The sequence below is a fragment of the Eublepharis macularius genome, chromosome 14, assembly GCF_028583425.1.
Source record: "Eublepharis macularius isolate TG4126 chromosome 14, MPM_Emac_v1.0, whole genome shotgun sequence".
NCBI lineage: Eukaryota > Metazoa > Chordata > Lepidosauria > Squamata > Eublepharidae > Eublepharis > Eublepharis macularius.
In genome coordinates, this window is record NC_072803.1 from 42,386,639 (window position 1) to 42,408,723 (window position 22,085).

At 47.2% G+C, this 22,085-nt stretch overlaps 1 protein-coding gene across 1 annotated transcript; it reads left to right on the plus strand.

Annotated features, from left to right (window-relative positions):
- The first annotated feature begins 249 nt into the window (after window positions 1-249).
- Window positions 250-21,587, plus strand: LOC129342551 (epididymal secretory protein 4-like). Its single transcript, XM_054998380.1, has 8 exons — window positions 250-386; window positions 7,231-7,357; window positions 9,321-9,448; window positions 11,484-11,554; window positions 12,747-12,842; window positions 13,970-14,071; window positions 19,608-19,635; window positions 21,442-21,587. The coding sequence occupies exons 2-8, from the start codon at window positions 7,262-7,264 to the stop codon at window positions 21,500-21,502; spliced, it is 582 nt and encodes a 193-aa protein (XP_054854355.1). The 5' UTR covers window positions 250-386; window positions 7,231-7,261; the 3' UTR covers window positions 21,503-21,587.
- The last annotated feature ends 498 nt before the right edge of the window (window positions 21,588-22,085 follow it).

A 22,085-nucleotide genomic window follows, 5' to 3' on the forward strand; every position in this document is an offset into this window, starting at 1 on the left:
TCTCTCATTATTTTCAATGGGCAATCCTGTCATTTGTTTTAATACATCCCGTTCCAAACACTAGCTTCTGGAAGCAGGCTGACATTTCCCAACAAGTTTTAGCCCCGCTCAGCAAAAGCAGCCCATATTTCTTACAATCTTAAGCTTTACTCCGTCCCTGCCTATACAATAGTAAAGTTTTTACAACAACGCCACCTATCAGAAACAGGGGAAATAACAGGCAGGAAAAACAGGCGGAGAAAGCGGAAGCCAAACAAAAGTCGTCGCTCTTCAACAGCAACTCAATTATGTTCATCTCGCAGCAGCGACTACAATATCAACCCTGCATGTGTACAGAGTAATGGTGCAGAACACGTGCTCATAAGGGGATAACTGAACACGAGAAGGTAAGAACAGACATGACTACCGCCACTAGCACATTCACGAGTATTTCGTCTCGTTTGGTTTGCCTCTGAGACGCACAGCTGCCTCCTCAACTGAAGGAGCTACATTTTCCAATGGGAGACGTGTCTATAGACCAGTATTTTGCAACCTGTAGATGAGGACCCACAAGTGGGTTGTAAAACATGTGGGTCGCAGGCAGTCATTCCCTCCCCCTACTTGTCTGTTGCGTAGCCAAACTCATGTTGCATCTCTGAGGCAGGGGAGATGGGGTACTTCCAGCCAGCCAGCCAGCCAGCCAACAAGCAGTCCGTCAGAGCAAGACTGCAGCTTCGCTTGCCCAGGAAAGCAGCATGTGTCTCTTCCTGCACAGCACAGCAGCAGCCGGCTCCGTTGTCCTTGTCCTTCTTCTGGTCCTTTTAAGCAGCAGTTTGTGCAGGGCTGTACTAAAACAAATACCAAGTGGGAATGATGAGAGATGCCCGAATGCCCTTTGGATATAATGGGAGCCAGGAATGACAATTGCCTTGCATGGGCTTCGTTGAAATACATGGTTACTGTTCGAAGAGAAGGACTTGATGCCGTCCCTTTCAGAGGGGGACAAACCAGAGAGTTAGAAAGGTAGAGGTCAGCGTATCTGTTTACTGCTCTGACTATCTTTTGATGTGTAGATTGATAATCTTCGGACTTCCTACTCATTACATCCTTCTCTTCCTGGCTTTGTCACACTTCTCTCCCTTCTCTCCATCTTGCACCATGGATGTAGAACTTGTCCTGTCATTCATGTCCATCCTTAGACTAGATAGATAAATAGGAATCTACCTCTCCTCCTTCCTTGCCAGATGGAGTTCCTATACTAAAGAATTCTTTCCTTTCTAAACATAAACAAGTGTAAATTTGTATTTTTCCTCTTTCATATTCATACCAGCCAGCACACAAGCTCCAACCATCCATCATATTTTCTCTGCAATCGAAATTACTCTGCTATGGATTCCTTTTAATAGGTTTCTGGGGCCAGTTTATACTGCAAAGAAAACATGGAACAGATTTTGAGAAATCTGCTCAGGGCCTCAAATGGCAGTCCCCAGAGTGGAATTAGAATGGCCCCTGGGATTAGAATCTGTTCTCTGCAACTGGAATCATAAACCTTAGAGTGAAATACCTTACATTTTAATTAATGTTTCTGGAGGTTGTGAAATGATCCCCAAACCAGCTCCGCTTTATTAGTTATCCTGCTTGTCAGTGGTTCTGTTTCCTTCTAGGGCCACGAAGTTGGTATCAGCTGCCTCTTTTAGCACTGTTGAGAAGAATATATCTTGGGCCTCTTCCCCCTCACTTTTCTTCCTGAGAGTCTACAGTGTCCAGGTCTGCTTCCTTCCTATTGTCCACGTTCCTGTTATGGCATCCCACTCTAGGGGCTGTCAATCCAATCCTTAGCACAGTCCTGGGACTGGGGGCTGTCATGCCAGGCCCTGATCAGGTTTCTTAAAATCTGTTCTGCATTTTCTTTGCAGCGTTTGCATACTGTAATCATGGAGCCCATGCTTATCAATTGGCATTCCTGGCTCCTATTATATCTAATGGGCCTTCAGTATCTCCCATTGTTCCCAATAAGCATTTTTGTCCTTTATCTTAGTACATCCCATTTCTGCTGCAGCAAAACAAAATGTAGCACTAAAGTTAAATGGAATGGGGGTGGGGGGATCCTTCAGTTCTAAAACAGTTCTGTAAGAGAGAGGAGCTTCAGGTTTGAAATCTGAAATTTTCAGCTAAATAGGGAGCAACCCAAGCAAACCTCAACCTCTTTTCAATATTGTGCTTTCTCAGTCTTTATGTTAGAAAATAAATAAGGCTCTCATGACATGTTTCTGCATGGGCGTACACTGGTTTTAACATGGGGCAAATAACTTACCGGCATAGCGCTAAACAGTCGGAATGATAGCATCTTCTTGGTGCATTTTATGACATCATCGCTAGGGGTGTGCAATTCGGGTTTCTGAAACCCCAAAGTTGTTTCAGGTTATCCGAAACGTTTTGGGAAACCCGAAACGTTTCGGGTTAATCGAAAGAAAATAACCCGAAACGTTTCGGGTTGTTTCGGCTTTTTCAATGGGAAAATGCCTCCATCTTCCCGGACGCCTGGGGGAGGCATTTTCCCACCGAATCATCCCAAAATTGGTGGGGACCTTCCTCTAAGCCCTCTCTAACAACCCCCCAAGTTTCAGACCGATTGGACTTTGGGGGGCCATGTTATGGCCCCCCAAACCAGGTCCCCCTATCCTCCCATAAGAAAGGGAAGGGTGAGCATATTGTTAGCTTGCTGCTGCTCATCTTCTTCTTCATTATTTCCTATGGGGAAAAAATGAAGAGGCAAGCTTCCTTTGCCAGGGGTGGCATTTTGCATACAAAATGCCCCCCAACCCTCTGGGGCCCTTCTCCCACCCTTCCTCCCACCCCCCACCAAGGCTCAGCCTGCTCCCACTTGGGGGGGGGCATTTCATGGCCTCCCCAAGTAGGTGCTCTTTTCTCCACCAATTCCACCTGGGGGAGGCTTGTCTTGCCAGGGGTGGCATTTTGCATGCAAAATGCCCCCCAACCCTCTGGGGCCCTTCTCCCACCTCTACTCCCACCCCCCACCAAGGCTCAGCCTGCTCCCACTTGGGGGGGCATTTCATGGCCTCCCCAAGTAGGTGCTCTCAGCCCCCAAAGTCCACCTCCTACAGCCCCACACAAACCCAATTCCCCCCCAGCTTCCACACACAGACCGAAATCCCCACATTAGCCCCTCACAGACCCAAATCCACCCCCACCTGCCCCACACCCATAACCCCAGGAACAGGCTGGCAAAGGCCAGCCCTCTCCCTTTGTTCCCTACGCTGGGAACTTCTAAACTCTCTTTCCCTGGGCAATTCTGCACAGCCCAGGAGTGCCACAATGGTGGGCACACTTCTGAGTGCCAGCTGGTCCCTGTGAAAGAGCACCTGAACCACAGACACCCTCCCTCAAATTCCCCCACCACCTACAGAGATGGCTGGCCAGCCAGCCCCATTGTTCCCTATGATGGGAACCAACTGCACCACAAAGAATAAAACACGAATAACACAAAATAAAGTTTTTTAAAAATTATTTTCTCCCTTTCAAAGTACAAGTAGGCAAAGCATTATGACACATTACACCAGCAGTCCCCCACACAGAAAAATAACACAACTCACTTAACATCAGAGAATCACAAAAGCACAATTCCTGTCAAAAACACTTTATTTCTTGAACAGCTTTAGGTTACACAGCAGGGGGGCACACCAAAGGGCATGGCAGCAGTATCTTACACAAAAATAACACAACTCACTTCACATCAGAGAATCACCCAAACACAATTGCTGTCAAAAACGGTGAAGTGGGTTGTATTATTTTGTGTAGTACACTGCTATCATGTCCTGTTGTGCCCTCCTACTGTGTAACCTAAAGCTAAAGTGAACCCGAAACAAGAATAACAAAACAGTGTGCCTTTGCACACCCCGCGCCACAATTCTGCTCTCATGGCATGATAACGTCAGAAAAAGTGCCAGGAAGACGCTATCATTCCAACTGTTTAGTGCTATGCCGGTAAGTGTGGATTCAGCTATGCTCCTTGTAGACACTTGTCAGCTGAAGGAATCTATGAGAGCTTTAAAATGTCAGAACTGCGCCATGGAGAGGAAAGGGTCATGTTCACCCCTCATCTCTTTTTCTAGAATAAAAACTGTGTGCAAGAGGGATTATTTCACTGATTTTGCAGCTCCACGTGCACAGATGTTGAACAACAGTCAACAAAATAACCCCCACCCACACATTTTCACTCAGAAAAATGGCTTGGGGGAAAGCAGGAGCGCTTTCTTCTGTGGGGGTGCTGTTCTAAGCTTGTTTGAGCTCTCTTTTTTTAAAAAGAAGCAGTACTCCTCAGCTGATGTTTGGCTACAGGGTACACGTTAAAACCAGTGCATGCCCATGCAGAAATGTATCATGTAGTGATAGGTCCTAAGTGGGGTGGCAGTGTAGGCTTGCCATTCCCCACCCCCCCAGGGTGGGGAACCGCCACTCCCACCTGCTGTCCCCGCCTGCCACCCCTGGCACCACTCACTTGGCCAGCTCCTGCTGTCCCCCCTTGTGCCAGCCACAGAGGAGCTGCAAGTCATGCTGAAGTTGAGCTCTGTGAATACCAATCTGTCAGACTCAGGCACGCCCCGCCTCTCACGTGTCTCTTTCTGCCATGGTGGTGCTCACTCGCCGCCTGCCTGACTTCTACTTCTTGGCCTTTGGGTCTCAGAAGCAGGGTGATTGGGCCCTGGGTACTTCCCAGGGGCCCCCCTACAACCCTGAGTAGACTGACCTCCATGCCAGCCAGCCAGCCAGCCAGCCAGGCCCGGCCGGCCAGCCGGCCAGCCAGCTCCAATCCCCTCTCAACCTCCTTCCTCCCTCCTCTACTTGTGGGTGGACCTCCCTTTTATCCCCTCACCATTCCCAGGCACCACCTCCTAGCCCCAACCCCAACAGCTTAGCTGTTGCCCTGGCTGCCTTAGGTAGCCACAGCTGTGCCTGTTTTGCCCCCAGCCTCTCCTAGCCCTTTTCCATCCTCTCTAGCCTGTTTTCTGGGTTGTTGGGCTGTAGTTCTTCCCGTGCCTGCCACCAGGTTGGGGTGCGGACCTGTGCCACCGGTGCTGCCCATGATCTGCTGCCCCTGGTGGCATGGGCTGACTGTCTCTGCCCCCTGTGCCCTCTTCCTCCAGCTAGGTGTGGCTGCTCTAAGGGCCTGGCTGGAAAGTGGGCAGTGGCTAGGACTCAGGAGCTGCCATCTAGCCTGCCTCCTGCCGACGAGAGCTTGTCAGCACCTGGGCCATCTAGCCTGCCTCCTGCTGATGAGGGCTTGTCAACACCTGGGCCTTCTTTGGAGTTCCAGTTCTCTGTTGGTGCCTTTGCTGCCTGTCTCCTCCTTGCTGCTTGTTTCCTCCTTGTCGGGTGAGTGCCAAGGGTGGCAAGGCTGGATGATGGGGCTGCCAGTCTGGGTTCTGGGTGGATTCCCAAGTCCGGCCTCGTCGACAGACATGCTCCTTTGGAGGCAATTTTTACTGAGCTTGGCTTCAGCACAGCTCCTCTGTTGGCCTCATTTTCCAACATGAAGGAGGAGTTCCGGAGCTCACTGAAGCCGAGCATAGTGAAAACTGCCTCCAAATGGGTGGTTTTCACAGAGCTGAGCTTCAGTGCACACCGCGACTGCTCCAAAACACTGGAAAATGATGTCATTTTCTATATGCCCTCAACCCCCCCTGCACCCTGCTTTTGCCCCTGGGGTGCCTGGCAACCCTATGTCAGGGGCTATGCCTAGGTGAGGAACTGGCCAAACACCCAACCCCCGCAATCCTGTGCCTGCTGCCCCATTGATACTAGCCAAAATGGACTTTATTGTGAATAAAACTATTAAAAGGTTCATTTGTTATATCTAACACTGTTTGCATAACTGTATGTTCTTAGGTTAATTTTTATAACTCAGGGAGCTATAACATGCAGATAGTTGTGTTCCCACATTGTCATAATAAAAATTGAGAATAACTTTGTAAGTGCTATAAATATTTCAACAAATTACACAGTAATAGGCGGATTAAGTGGATTTTTGCTTGGATTAACTTAAATAACAGTTATAAAATAGGCAAACTTACAGTTAAAATGCTTGAAAAAGATGGCTGCCAAAAACCTATGGTCCAAAATTCATGTGACAATAAATCAACAGGCACCATACCAAGTAAAATGTGGGTTAACATACCAAAAAGGTTTGGAACCAATGCTAAAGACAACTGAATGCAAGAGACTTGCATTCTGCTGCCTCCTTTCAGAACCTCTTCAAAGGAAAGCCTCTGCAACAGTCCAGTGATTCTTCTCTCCCCTTTTAGACCAACTAGCACCAATGGGACCCAAAGGACTTCAAGAAAATTGAAACGTGCCCTCCTCTCAGTGTGGATATAATTGGAGGGAGGGAGAAAGGACATGCAATGGGGTGGTGATATAACTATGACTGAACAGGAGAACCAAGCCACAAATGGGGGTGGAATAATCACCACCATGGCTGCTTCAACACGTCTTACCTTTTGCCGGCACATCGCAGAAGACAGCTTCTTTGCGCGCAAAATTGTGCCAGGAAGACGCTGTTATTGCATGATAACAGCGTCTTCCTGGTGCGATTTCACACGCGAAGACGCTGTCTTCTGCGATGTGCTGGCAAAAGGTAAGACGTGTGGAAACAGCCCATGATGGGAGGGAACTGTGATGGGTGCCCCATTGGATGCCCCATAAACAAGGGCTCCTAAATTCTTGTGGATGACCCCGAGAGAGATAATGTAGAAGTTTGGGAGAAAGCTTAGTTGGCTTTATCTAGAGGATTAGAAAAAAGGAACACGATTTAAAGTTTAGCCATTCTTTGATGGCACTTGGATGGACCGAAGACTTTTGCAGAATGTCCTGTGTCTGTCTGCGCACTCTTCTTAGCGAATCTGAAGGGCTCTCTACAGCTTCTGATCACTGACCAATCATTTAAGGGTTCCACAGCCCATCATGTACCCTCTTTGGGCATATCTCATCACAGGCTGCCTCCTGAGAGTTCTACCGAATAAGCTCTAAGGTTCCGAATGTTCTCTTGTTTTCCACCTGTGTGGAAACCATTACTTCTGAAAATAACCTTGTTATCTAAATGTTATCATTTTGCATAATTCAGATGGGGTGTATTTGTTCAGGTGAACCTGGGAATATAAAAAGAGGAATGTAAAGTGAGGCAGAATTAAAAGCTGAGATCTCTTTGGCCATTGAAAGAATTGCCCTCCACAGGTGTGCAGAGACAGAGAGGACTGTTGCAAGGATGAAATCTGCATTGCTGATCACTGTGTTGGCCTCCATTTGCCTGCTGTCTAATGCAGCTGACATTCCTGTATATCCAAACTTTAATGTCCAAAAGGTAAGTGCCAAAATGGTCTCTAAATGAGGCTTTAAAAAATGGAATGTGATGTTCAGAATCTCAGCAGAAGGCTTCCACTTATCCAACTCCTTTCTTGTCTGATTCCACAGGGACAGCCATTTTGGTCTGTTGCAACCAAAACATGGGTCTTGGGGCTTATGAAATATTGTCAGACTTATTATGGTAAAAGCTCAGACATAACAATCAGCTGGCAGAAATATATATTTGGGGACAATTGGACTGTGGCTTTGGAGAAGAGTGAGAGTTATAAAGCGAGGCCAGAAACCCAGCAATTCAAGAGAAAGGTGTTACACTGCAGAAATGGAAAAGAAGAACAAAAAATGTAATGTTAAAAGTATTTAAGTTCCAGTCAGAGTTGACTGGACGATTCCCAGGAGATGACGTAGTGGTAATGCAAGATGAACCATATACATAAAGTTGTAAGGGAGGACAATTCTTTTCTCAAGAAAATCAATCTCTTATGAGCCCAAGCCTGACAGGGCCACATTGGCACATGACTTTGAACTCACGTGTTTAGTGCTGGAATTCCTCTTTGAAACCCTTGTACCCAAATAGGTTACTTTTGAAACCAAGGAAAATTACATGTATGTAAGTGGACCAATCACTCATCTTTCCTCTTCTTGAAGGTAATTTCTCTTCTGCCCTTCCACCCACTGAAACAGAACCACAGAAGACAATATGGTTATGGGTACTACAAATAAAAAGCACCCCTGGACAAAACTACATACAGTATTTGTTTGTTTGCTTCTTACATTGCCTTTCTGCCAATGAAATGAACACAAAATTGTTCAGAATTTATAATGACATGATTTGATTGGTACACTACAAATGAAAAACAGGAAGGAAAAGGAAAACAGATACATTCTGGTACCAGCACCTACATCATACATAGCCAAATAAATCCAAATAAACCATGGCCAGGTGGATGGAAAACTTCAGGAGGCCGTACTGGTGGGTTGCAGCCAGGTGGAAAGTGAGCTCAATAACCATTTCACACACACCCTCTCTGATGCAGCAGACAGAACTGCTGCTGAGGGGAAATTCTTGGTGGGGCAATGCCCCTGAGAGCTGTCTCTCCCTCCGCCCCCCCCTGCCCTAAGGTGGTCGCACTGATCCCTCCATGGGCACTCGATTGCTGGTGCCCCTTCAGCCTTGCTCTGCCGCCCTGTTGGCTGCCATGTTACAGTCTCTAGGCAGGCATGTTACTGAGTCTCCGCATCTAATTTCAAAGCTAGGAAGGGGATGGGGGGAGGGAAATCAGGCCTGGCATGTGGGCTCAATGCAAAGATTATGGGGCTTTTCAGAGCCTGCACCTCTGATGTTGGAAGGAATGGCAGGCGGCCCAAGTGTTCACACCTCGGGGCTCATTGGGACCCTGGATCCAGTTTTTCCTGGCTTGATCACAGCAGTGTTAGGCTGGGTCATGTGCCCTGTGAAAGGGGCTTGCTCAACCGGAGAATAGATAGGGAGGAGGGGGGCTTTGTAGGCACCCTGCCTCTTCCTCCTCTCATCCTGTTCCTCTCCTTCAGCTGGAGGTGGGGCATCAGGCATGTCTGCCTGGGTCAACTTCAGCCCCTTATAAAGAGAGCGTGACAAGCCATGCTCAGTCCTTTCAGGACTGTCCCCCACTTGGAAGGATGGGAGCTGAGCTGGCCACCTCTGCAGCCATGCCATGCCCCTGATTCTTTCAGCTTGCTGGTGCTGACGCACAATGAGGATTGTGTGCTTTAAAACAGGCGGTTCCACTAGAGCTATCAAAAAGACTTCCTTGCTTTTGCCTTTTGACTTGCTTTGCTTCACCATTTGGCTTGTTCAAAAACATGTCCTGAGCCACTACGACCATTTTTCCCAGGACAATTTCATCTTCCCAGTCTGGTCCTGCCTGCATCATTCAGACTGGTTTTTTTTGGACAGCACATTGATTGTGAGCTCCTCTTTCTAGCTTGCTGGGACATGGTATCGCATTGCGGATGTAGTAGAAGGCAAGGAGCGGACGAACACTACACCCATTGATGATGTAGTGGAGCCCTCCGAAGAAGGAGATATGGTTCTCAGGATGCGTTATATTCAGTAAGTCCTCATGTGTTGCAGTGATCATTGGCTTCCTTTGTAAAGTGCAATCTGTTTATAAAGTCCAAGTGTGGGTGGGAAGGGCAAATCAACCAGCAATGTTTTACAGTCTTGGAGAGTTGCATGCCACAATCAAATTAAGAAGTAAGCATGTTGCAAGCAAAGCTGAGCTAAATTTGGTACCCAAACAGTTTTCCTTTGCACATTTTTACAGTGAATATGCTCCCTTTGTTTGTGAATTTTCTACAAATATTTGGTCATATTTGGTACCCACATGATGTTACCCTCTATTCATCCTTTTCTGCATTTTCCCCTATTTGTTGTGATCTTTTTTCCTGCTGTGATCCTTTCTTATGAGTGGTTTGAGACAATGTTTTTGGAAAGACTATAGTCAAAGCTCATTCAGATGCCATGCAAATGGCAAGATGCATATTTGTTCATATCCTGCCAATATTGGTGCCATTTTCCCTGTAGTGGCTATCCTTCCCCACTGGAGGGCTTTTAAAAAAAATCAGTAATAGCTATATTTCTAAACTATTTTAATATTATAACATTCAGTTACAACAGTGTACTAGTTCCCAGATCGCAATTTCTTAAAATAAATTTGTTGCTCTTTTCATTACAGAGTTATAAATGGAAAGGTACTGTCTATACATTTCTCCTTATAGCTCTGCAAACAAAGCACATAAAAACTTCTTTTAATAATGAAAACTGGGAACAAGTATATTTTTGCAATAGTTATACTCAGGGCTTTTTTTTAATGGGAACGCGGTGGAAGGGAGTTCTGGCACCTCTTGAAAATGGTCACATGGCCGGTGGTCCCACCCCCTGATCTCCAGACAGAGGGGAGTTTAGCTTGACCTCTGCGCAATCTAAACTTCCCTCTTTCTGGAGATCAGGGGGTGGGACCACCGGCCATGTGACCATTTTCGCCGAGGGCGATTTAAACTTTTAACCCCCCCTTTGTTCCAGCTGACCCAAAGTGATGTCATTGTGCGGTTCTGAGTTCCACCACTGAGTTCCACCATCTCTTTTCCCAGAAAAAAAGCCCTGGTTATACTAATATATTGAGACAGTGTGTGGAGAAATGCCTTTCACCCCAGAAATCATATTAACATTCCCAAAATTGGCACTGCACTCTCTCTATGAACCGGAGCCTAGTCACAACCTTATAGCTGATAAAAAGAAAAGGTACCAGGCATGAGTCCTCAGACCCCAAGCACTGAACATTGCAGTGCTTATATAGTTACGTAGCTGGACCTGGTCTGAGCGGAACAAAGGATTTACTTTTAGATTTGTTGTTGGTTGTAGTTACTACTAGGGTTTACAGGTCCTCTGTGACAACCAGTGAGAGAGGGGAGCTTACCAGGTCATGGGAGTGGCTTGCCAGTGACGTCATTATGTTGCTGGTGATGCACTGATATCACTCCCCATCTGGACTGACATCAGTTCATCATCAGGGGACTCTGGGGACACTCTGGTATGTGGGCAAAACTCAATGGATAATCATAGAGTTTTATCCAAATACCAGAGCATCCCCACCTTTCTCCAGCAATATGTTGACATCACTGCTGGGTGCATGTTGGAACACTGCTGATGTTTCCTGACATTCCCCCACCCTCCCACCAGCTGAGCAGTGATGGGAAACTCCTGCTGGAGGCAGAGGATCCCCCACTGAAAGCAGAGGAATGGCAAGCCTGGTTAGTACCCAGAGAGAAGTTGGTACACACCTCAAAAGTGAATGACAGGAGTGGTGCCCCTGGGCAGAGACTTGGGACAGCCAAGAGACTTTTCTGAGCTCCTGTGACCTGAGGGAATGAGGTTTGTAAGATCATTCCTTCACACAGTGATAGAGCTATGAATGACCCATTTTTACAAGTCTGAAAAAAGTCGTCCAGCAGTGGAGAGAGGGACAGCCAAAGAAGGCTAAGGCAAGGAAAGAGTGGGGGAAACTTCCATGTTGACATTTCATTGCCATTTGCAGCAGCAATGATAGCTATACAGAGAAGCAGCATCTTTCCTTTTTCTCCCTCAGAGATGGAAAATGTAAGGTGACTCCTGTCCATTTGTCACACACTGACAAGCCTGGTATATTCACAATTCCTGGTAAGTATGAGTAACTTACAGACCGGAAAGAGAGAACAGCTAGGTCCACTTGAAAGATAAATCATCATTTGTGGAAAGGATTAGACGCCCCTTGTTTTTGTCTCTGATCACTAAATTTGGCAGACTTTTGTATTGTTTTCATCACATATGCCCATGGGGATATCTGTGTTGAAACCAAACCAGTTTAATTTCTCTAGTGCCAGCCTCAGTCCTTTAATTGCTTACCGTGACCGAACCAAAAAGAAGGGAATGAATGCAACAAAAAACAAAACTTTGAGGCAGAAGGATGCAGAAAATTCATACATACATACATACATACATACATACATACATACATACATACATACATACATACATACATACATACATACATACATACATACGAGAATATATATGGTGTCTCAGGGCCAAGCTAGATGTGACGAGTTACACTTGAATGGCAAGTGAACAGACTCGCACGTATTCCTCCTCCCTGTTCACTTGTGCTCCACTTGCACTCCGCTCGATCATGTGGAGTGCAAGTGGAGCGCAATTGAACAGGGAGGAATACATGTGAGTCTGTTCACTTGCCATTCAAGTGTAACTTGTCACTTCTAGCTTGGCCCTCAGTTTCTTGTATGTTAAAATTGTAAGCACAATTCTGTCGTGCACTCAAAAGGAGATGATAATTATAAGATTGCTGTCCGAGTCCTAGGAAAGATTCTATCACTGGAGATGGGTCTTTGAAAAAAGAATGTTAATGTTCCTTAATTGTTCTCAATGAAAAGTCAAAACAACAAGTATGCATCATTCTCTTCCCCTGTGAGGTAGGTTAGGCTAGGGTGACTGGCCCAAGATCACGCAGCAAGCTTCCATGGCAGAGCACGGAATTGAACCTGGGTGCCCCAAATCCTAGTTTGTCACTCTAGCCCTGATTGGGGTTGGGGGATTGCTTTGTGAATAAAGATGTTGCTTCTGGGATTGCCTTGCATCTGTCAGCTATAAAATTAGATGCTTCAAGGAATCTTGGTGTATTCTGCCTTCTTCCCTTGGGGAGTCTTCATATATGAGCAGAGGCAGGGGGACCAATGTTGCCCAGGGCTTCCCCATTCAGAGGGACACAGTGCCTGAATTCAGTCTGCTGCAAATTCTAGCTGTATGGGGAGAAGTGAGATTTCTATATGTCATATGTGTTTGTTTGTTTGTTCCCCAGCTTCAAATGAAATTGTACACATGGTGGATGTGCGTTATGAAAGTTACCACATTGTACATGTTGAACAGAATGGTACCTATAGCCTATATCTCTTAAGTAAGTGTCATTGGTGAAATTGGGCAGGTTGGCAGTGGATGGAACAATGAAATGTGTTGGGTATAGCTGATTGTTTTTGAAAATTATAATTTTTGATGACTAAAAATCATGCTCTTCATCCAATAAGATCAGGATAGGGCACATGGATTGACCCCAATTTATCCTGATGCTATGAGCACACACAAATTAGGAATTTTGCTAGCATCATTGAAACTCTTTTGCTTCCTTTCTGAATTTCACAGAAGGTTTATCTGAGAACAGGCTTCAAATTCCCTCTTTTTTAAAATATTAGATGAAATCTAGCGACAATGCAGAGATGTGCATAAATATGTAGATGAAGATGGTGGCCTCGTCTTTTCTTAAGTATGCTTCAGATATTTTGCATGAGGAGGGATGATAAATTTTTGTGACAGCCTTTTATTCACTAAACCACCACGTAAGGTAAAAAGGCCCCTCTGCTTTAAAAAAGAAAATATAGGAGCAATTTTTAGAATTGAGATATGGGTGTTTAATTGAAGCAATGTTTCCATTAAAAAAAATAGTGGTTGGGGCTTTGTTCTCTGAGTTTGCATGTAGTTTGGTGGGATCCATGCTTCCTGAGAGAGCATCATGGCTGGACATGGATCTGAATTTCTAGGTCCAAATGCAGCTAGAACATTATGCTGCTTCTTACTGATACAGCATTCTCCAGTGGGCAGTTAGAGAGAATTACAGCGGATCTCCATACTACAGAGATCAGTTCCCCTGAAGAAAATGGCTGCTTTGAAGGGTTGACTCTATGGCGTTATACCCTGCTGAGCTCCCTCCCCAAACCACACCCACCACAGGTCCCACCCCCAAATCTCCAGGAATTTCCCCACCCAGAAGTGGGGCCCCTAGGAGTTGTATATCCCAGACACTCACGCATTTCTCCCCTCAGACTTTAGTGGAGTTACTGGGGGAGGCAATGGATGGGGCCCTCCCTGACCTTACTCTCTAGATAACCCCTCCTAGCTTCCATTAGCAATAAACTGAGCATGAAGGCCACAGCAAAGGGTTTTGAACAGATGAAGGGGTTTGGATCCAAAATGTACTGGTTTGTCATTCTAACCTCATCATTATTTTCAATAATTTCCTTGGGCCTCAAGGCAGGAAACGAAAAGTGGCAAATAATGTGAGAAGAAAATTCAAGACACTTGCTAAAACTCTGGGATTTGATGTGAACCATATCATCAATGTAAGGCTAGCAGGTAAGAAAAGTGACTCATGGAATTTATACTCCGGTGTCTGAGGGAAATAAAGACCCATGACATGAGCTGAGATACCCTGGGCCATATGAACAGATGGAAGGATGACAAGGAGATGGTTCTGCTAAGACAAATCTTCTTGATCAGAAAAAGTCATCAATATGTTCACACAGGAATAGTGCAAGCTGCATATAGCTACATATACCTTTTCTGTGAATGTAGAGGTTAAAGAGAATGGGATCAAACTACTATATAGGTGGTATTACACTCCTGCCAGATTGGCAAAGATGTTTTGTTCAGTGTCTACTAGATGCTGGAGATGTGATAAAGTGATTGACACCTTCCTGTATATTTGGTGGAACAGCATAAAGGTCCAAGTATACTGAGTCAAAATAGTTGAGTGTATCGGTAGGCAGGCAGATTTTTAAAAACCCAAGTATGGCACTTCTAGTGTTTTCTGTAGCAATCCCTTGCAAACGAAGACTATTGTTGTTAAATATGCTTGCGACATCAAGAATCTTGGGAAAAGAACATTTTACCAGATATGAAGGGATGGCTTCAGAAATTATGGTACTTAATGTTAATGAATAAAATAACAGCAGCTAAGTATTTAAGAGAAAAGAAATGTTTTAGGCAAGAAATGTTTGTGGAACAATGTTATCCAATCACTGGAAAGCAGACATACAGTTCTTATAATGTCTGGCAAGAGATTCTTCTTTATGTTTATTGGTTGTAGATATGATAGGTATTTATTACTTTAATGGAATATCATGATGGTATTGTCTGTTCTATATTTCATTCTTTTCTGCTTTCTTGTGCAACTATTGTATATTTGTAACATAACATTTTAAGAGGAAGAAAGAAAAAAAGCATCTCATATGAGCAGAGTATGGAGTATCTTCCTTCCAATGAAAAGCTAAAGTGTTTGGAAGAGTTCCACTTTACTACTGAGGGCCAACCTGCACAGTGTGTTCTTTGGTGACCCAACTTCTTTTCCTCGCACCCTCGCAGCAACATGGAAAATGTTATTTTGAAAACTGAAGAGAGCCCAATGCAGCTCAGAATTGCAGCGCAGGAGGAGGAATGGCTCCTGCCTTCCCCCGTGCCATTTTCCTGAGCCTCAGTGGGAAGTTATTTTCACAACTTCGGAGCTGCATATGCAAGGAATACTCAACGTAACACTCTAGATTTATGCAAATAACTCCCTTGGGGGGGGGTGTCTGCTCAGGGAAATGGTAGGAGGCGGGAGTCCCCTCCGCACACACACACATCACAGTTCTGAGCAGAATCCCATTGATTTTTAAAATGACACTCCCTGCAGCTGCTGTGTGGCTGTAAGGAAAGCATGCTGGGCCTATGAATCTATCTATACCTGACTTGCCAATACAATTTAGTTTGGCCCTGAGGTAGTCTCAGTGATGGCCAGGAGTCTCAGGATCCAAAGCTGGGATGGAGCACAAAAAGCTAACCTACAGCCATATGTGTTGAGCCTTTTTCTTCCAGCACAAAAGGCTGTACAACAGGCAGTTTCATGGTAGGCTGGCATTAGAAGAAATCCTAGGAGGTGGGCTTTTGGCATGTGGCACCTCAGTCACAACTGACATGATTCTGGTTACTAGATATGGGCACGAACTGAAAAAAATGAATGAACCAGCAGATCGTGGTTCGGTGCAGACGACGATCCCGAGTTAGCGAACCGCAAGGAACATCTCCCGTTGCCGAACTGGATCGTGGTTCGTGGTTCGGGGACAGCACAATGCAGCGCGTTGGTATTCCCAGCGATACAGAATCGGTGGCTGATGCCGGTGGCCGCCAGTCCTGACAGGCACAAGGAGAGGGCGAGGGGTCTGGCTGCTCGCTGGCGGCACCCCCCATGTGCCCACCCGCCAGGCCAAAGTGGAGCACGCTGGTATTCCCAGCAAGAAAGGAACAGTGGTTAATGCCGGCGGCCTCTAGGCCTGGTGGGCACGGGGAGGTGGGGGGTCTGACTGCTCACCGGCGGCACCCCCCATGTGCCCACCCATCAGGCTGAAAAAGAGTGCGCTGTTATTCCAGGCGAGGGTGGGAGCGGAGATGACATTTGGACGGGGGCCTGATCCCCCAGCCACCGCGGGTCCTCACCCGAGGGTCCCACTGAGAAACAGTGCGGCAGTGGCAGCCAACAGTACCCACCTTCCTGCCTTGCCGGAAAGGATGGGAGGGAAAGGACCTGTCATGTGGGGGGTAAGTGGGAAGACCCCCCCCCCCAAACTCCAGGCCAAACAGGAGCGCGCTGGTATTCCCGGAATGGGTGGGAGAGGACCTGTCATTTGGACAGGGGCCTGATCCCCCAGCCACTGCGGGTCCTCACCCGAGGGTCCCACCAAGGAACAGTGCAGCGGTGGCAGCCGACAGTACCCACCTTCCTGCCTTGCCAGAAAGGACGGGAGTTGCGGGACACATTCCCACCCAGCTGAAAGAGGTCCCGTCAGTCCCGTTGACAGGGGTGCCACCACATTGTCAACCGACTGTATCCGTACACAATACAATTGGTTGCGCGAAAGCCACCGAGCTGTGTAACCAAGGAGGGAGCAGTAACAGGATAGTCCCTCATGAAACGGGCTGACATGATCCGCTGTCCTGCCTTTGCGGAAAGTAGGGGATGGGCAGGACAGGAGGCATTGTTTGGACGGGTCAGAGTGGTTCCTGAGAGGGGGAGACGGAAATGGGACAGCAGCAGCAGCAGCTGACATTTGTGGGAAGGACATCAGTCGAGCAACCCATTCTCCCCTGCTCAGAGGGCTCTGTATTTGCGATGGATGGGGGCACCGTGCGGCTGAACTATATGTGCAACAGTTCCTGAGCTGCTGCGCAAGTGCCCAAAGGAGGCTTCCATCAGCAGCATCACCCACCTTCCTGCCTTGCCGGAAAGGATGGGAGGAAGAGGACCTGTCATGTGAGGGGGGAGTGGGAAGATCCCCCCACAACCGCCAGGCCAAAGAGGAGCGCGCTGGAGTTCCCGGCGTGGGAGGGAGAGGACACGTCATTTGGACCAGGGTCCTGATCCCCCAGCCACTGCGGGTCCTCACCCAAGGGTCCCACTGAGGAACAGTGTGGCAGCAGCCACCTCCTGAGCCATCAGCCTCGAGGTTGTAAGTGGCGCTGTCCCAGACCCCAAGGGGACAACCTCCGCCAGCGCAGCCTGCCGGAGCACTCTGCTCTTGCCAGCATCACCCTCAGGGCAAACTGATCCTCCCACTGACCCCACTCTCAAGAGCTGTTGGCCCCCTTTTCCCCCCTAATGGATGTTTCACTGGGTGAGGAGGGAGACAGGCTCGGGTGGTGCCTCTTCAGGGCCGTCGAAGACAGGTGCTTCGGGTTTTTGCCCCTGCGCACCAGGACATTACGGGCACGGCACCGCACCACACGGGGGTCATCAGGAAGGGCCCGAAAGTGCCTCCATATGGAGGAGTTGTAACGTCGACCGCTAACTGTCCCAGGGGAAGGAGGACGAACAGTTACAGGCTGCGCTGCAGGGCTGGACACGGACGACGGCGTGAGGAGTGGACTGCAGGAGGGGACACCACCGAGAGTTTGGGATGGGGATGGGAGGGATCTTTCATAACACACATACCATTCCTCCAGGGATACATCGCCCACCCACCCCTCCTCAAAATGTTGAGAGAGATTCTCTCCCCCCTGCGCAAAGACCTCTTGGGCCTCCACAGCCCACATAGGTGAATTGGGGGGAGCGGGAAGACTCCCTGCGGCCCCCGAGCCACACCCTCTACTACATTCCACAAGTAAACCAGGAGGACTGCCATCGCACTTCACCCCACAACCACCCTTGGCAGCCAACACAAGAGGAAGACTCATTGTGCCACCAAACTAGAATTAAGGAGGACAGGAAAGGAGATGACTCTGTGTGCCGTCTGCCGCGGTGCCCACTGAGCTTGGCCCCAGGGCCTGGCAGTAGCCCTGGCACCAGAGGGAGGGAGGGACTAGAGCCCTAGCCCACCACTCCCACAGACCTGAACAGATCAGGCACTGATTAATAATCCATGTGAGCCCTCAGCCGAGGTGCCCACCGAGCTTGGCCCCAGGGCCCGGCAGCAGCCCTGGCACCAGAGGGAGGGAGGGACTAGCGCCCTAGCCCACCACTCCCACAGACCTGACCAGATCAGGCATGAATGTTAGCCCTCAGCCGAGGTACCCACTGAGCTTGGTCCCAGGGCCTGGCAGCAGCCCTGGCACCAGAGGGAAGGAGGGACTAGAGCCCTAGCCCATCGCTCCCACAGACCTGAACAGATCAGGCACTGATCAATTTTTAATGTGAGCCCTCAGCCGAGGTGCCCACTGAGCTTGGCCCCAGAGCCAGGCAGCAGCCCTGGAACCAGAGGAGATAGATCCCTATCCCCTAAAGCCAAGCTCAATTGTACTCTCAGTCTCTCTCCCCAAAGGCTAGTAAGTGGCAAGCAAGAGCTCTGTCGCACTCCACTGCTTGCAGAAATTGAAACCCTGAGCTTCCATTTGGGTTTCCAGGGGGACAGAAGGAGGGCAGACAGAGCTCAGGCATTCCCCTGGCTTTGTTGCCAGGGGAATAGATTGCTGGCACCTGAGTGTCTGGCTTCCCGAACTGTGCCCGGACGCCCCGAACCAGGCCTCTCCCGACTGCTGGTTCGTTGGCCATGGCTGACCACAATCCGCCAGGTCGCGATCGCCATTTTCGTGGGGTTTTACGGTTAGTAATGCAGTTTGTGCCCATCTCTACTGGTTACTACTGTGTACTGATTTGGTTGGTATAGTATGCTAAGTCCCATATGCATGCTCACCAGGGCATAGGGTACCATAGCAACCAAAGCAGTATGTATTAGCCACCAGAATCATAATAATGGAAGGGCACTCATTTGAAGGAGGCTTGAATAGTTCTTGTAGACTATTCATTATTCAGGAATCGTCTGAGTGTTAGTAGTCACCTTCCGTAGAATGGCAAAATCAACAATAATTAAGGAAGCTCTAGCTAAATGGGAAGGAAAAAATGGTCAGAAACCATCAGGAGCTAAAGAAGTAAAACTTTATGCCTAGATTCCTCCTATAGAGACGATGGAGGATGCATCTCTTTCCTCTCTTGTTAACTGTGGGTGGGATCTACCCTCACAAATCTTGAACTGTGATGAATATATCCACTGAGTCCAAATTTCGGGCAAGATTGCCTGGAAGAAGATGGAGGCTTCCTGGCCTTGGGGCATCATTGTCCTATGCTCCAACAGCTTCATCTGTTAACAGAGCCTTGTGGTTGGTGCTTCATAAAATCTCCCTAGTAGCCATTTTTCCTTGCATTCTAAAGCATGCTCATAAGAATATCTGGTTGTGATTAGAAAAACCAGCTTGGCTCACTCCTGTGCTTGGAACAGCATGTTTCTTTGCTGAGATCTCAGATGGTTTTTGCAGTATGGTCCTAGAAACATAATATTATAGATCAGCAGATAATTACAGACTTCTGTTTATTGGAACTAATCCCACATCTTGCTGTGGTGACCAGATTTCTTTCCTTCCACAGATTCATGCCCGGTGATACTCAGTATTAGGTAAGTTCCCAGAAACCGAAAGACCATGTGTTGGTGGACAATGAATCCTACGCTCTACAGCAAAGGTTGTAAAAATCAGTAACAACAGGCAACCACCATGCTTGGGGGGGGGGAATAACCCCCACCAAGATCATATAACTCTGTACAGATGTGCTGAAGAAAACTTCACAACGCTGAAATTCAGGGAGCTTTTGGAATCCTAATTTGCTTTGATCTTTGTAGTTTTGAAATGCCATGTTAATATTTGTTTTGAAGAACAGTCCTCATCAGAGGAACTGGGAAGCAACAATGGCCCTGGGAAAAAGTTATCATAGCGATCCCCTATCTTTGTACTCTGATCAGTTCAGCATGAGTTTCCTGAAGTGGTTTGCAGCACAATCTTATTCATGCCTATTCAGAAATAATACCCCTTATTATTGCCAATGGGGCTTACTCTCAGGTAGGTGTACTTAGGATTGCAACCATACATTATCCTTGTCTCAATGTCAAGATACCACTATGTCCCTGACTGGAGCACTTTGCCCCATTGGCAAAAGTAAAATGCTGCAAGAACGAGCTAGGGGATGGTACTCTCTAAGGGGACAAGATCTTCTGAGGCTGAAATGTGAGGGAGGCACTTGGGCCATGCAATGGGAGCTATATGCCTCATGGTCCCTGGATGCTCATTTCACCCCCTCCCTATGGCAGAAGATTCAAAGTCAGGGCTTGTGTTCCCTTCACAGTGCATTATGCCCTCTCCCAGAATGGGCGCAGTTTCCCCCGTTCCTGGGGTGGGATCAGGGTACCACTGACTCTGAGCTTGAATCTGGGATTCTCAACTGCTATTCTCATCAACGTCTACAGCTAAGAAGTTTCCAAGATGTTTATGTAGTTGCAGAAAAATTCCCAAAATATAGCCATAAAATATCTTTAAATAGGGAAAACCAAAATATAACAAGAAGTGTGCAAGCTTATGAGTTATCCAACATTTTTCACCAGGCTTGGATGTTCCTTATGAAAGAAAACAGAAGAAACAAGGCAGAGGGGAGCAAAAAAGATGTTTCGGGTCACAAGTACAGAGACTCCCAGATTGCAGCTGGTGGAGTCTTAAGATGGAGGTTAGGAGTCACCTTTTAACACAGCCAGCAAGTTTTGCCAGCTGTACAGTGCAGGGCATGATCTGTAATGGTGGGCAAACTGGAGTTTAGGGGAGTGCATCTGCCATCCATGACTGACCTTCTCCTTGAGAAACCCATAGTAAGTTTGCAATCAATCAGTTCCCATCAATCGTTTCCAATAACTGTTGAAATTGCTCCTAGATTTGAGTAATTCCATAATGAGGGGTTTTGCAGTTACGTTGATCTTGGTTTTTATAACATCCCAGGGAAGATGATAGCCCTTATCCTAATGGCCCCAGTCCACCCCAACCGCCCTCCATACACCTTATCTGACCGGAGAGGGGGGAAATGGCGGAAAGGTACAACAACCTCAAAGAAGGAGGCCAGGAGGCATGCAGGTGAAATGGATGCCCATGTTACCAGTTGATGACATCATTTCCAGTGCAACCCAGAAGTGACAGGTTGCACCAGGGAGGTTTTTAAAGAATCAGCCCTTGCATGACTGAACCTAAGCCTAGCTCTGCCATAGAGCTAGGGCCCCTTTTTGTGAGTACATAAGTGTAGGAAAGGAGGTAATTGATCCATAGAAAATGATCTTGTTACCTTACCTGCAATTTGGATGACAGATTTTTAAAAAACATATATGGAGTCATTTTATTTTCTGTGTACGAATTTCACCTAACCACCCCAACAAACATCTCTCTTGCAGACCTGTTTATCCTTCTGCAGGGAAATCCAAATGTCCCCAGATCATCTGTCAGCGTCAATAGCGTCCTGGTGCTCTAGATGACGAGCACTGCAATCTGCACCTGTCCTGTGATGAAATTTCCTGCATTGGAAGTCTAATAAATAAAATGCGTGTAATGCTATTATTCTTGTGCTGAATTTTTGGTGTGGAGGACCAGAGGGACAGGCCCCATACGGAACATTATTTCAGATAATAATGGAAAACTCCATTTGGGAGAGAAATGTATCAGTGCGGCCAAGATCGGCACTGAGTTCAGTACTCTTACACTGACTTAAGTGCAAAAGGATACATGGTGCCTTAGACAAAGCAGTGCTGGCATCACCTCCCCCCCCCCCACACACTGCTTCTTAACATACTAGTTTTAAGCAGACTACTAAAATGTAAAAACTAGACCACATTTAAACAGCTGCAAAAATCAATCACAAGTCCATAACATTTCACAATGGAAAGAATGATGGTTTTGGTGGGTCTATTATCTTCTAATAAAAGAGGTAATGTCTCCATGTGGTCTATATTTTGGCGCAAAGGAAAAAATTAAAAGATTCTTAGCCTCATAAAAATAGCTGCATTCAAAAATCACATGATATAGAGCGTCTACAATACTT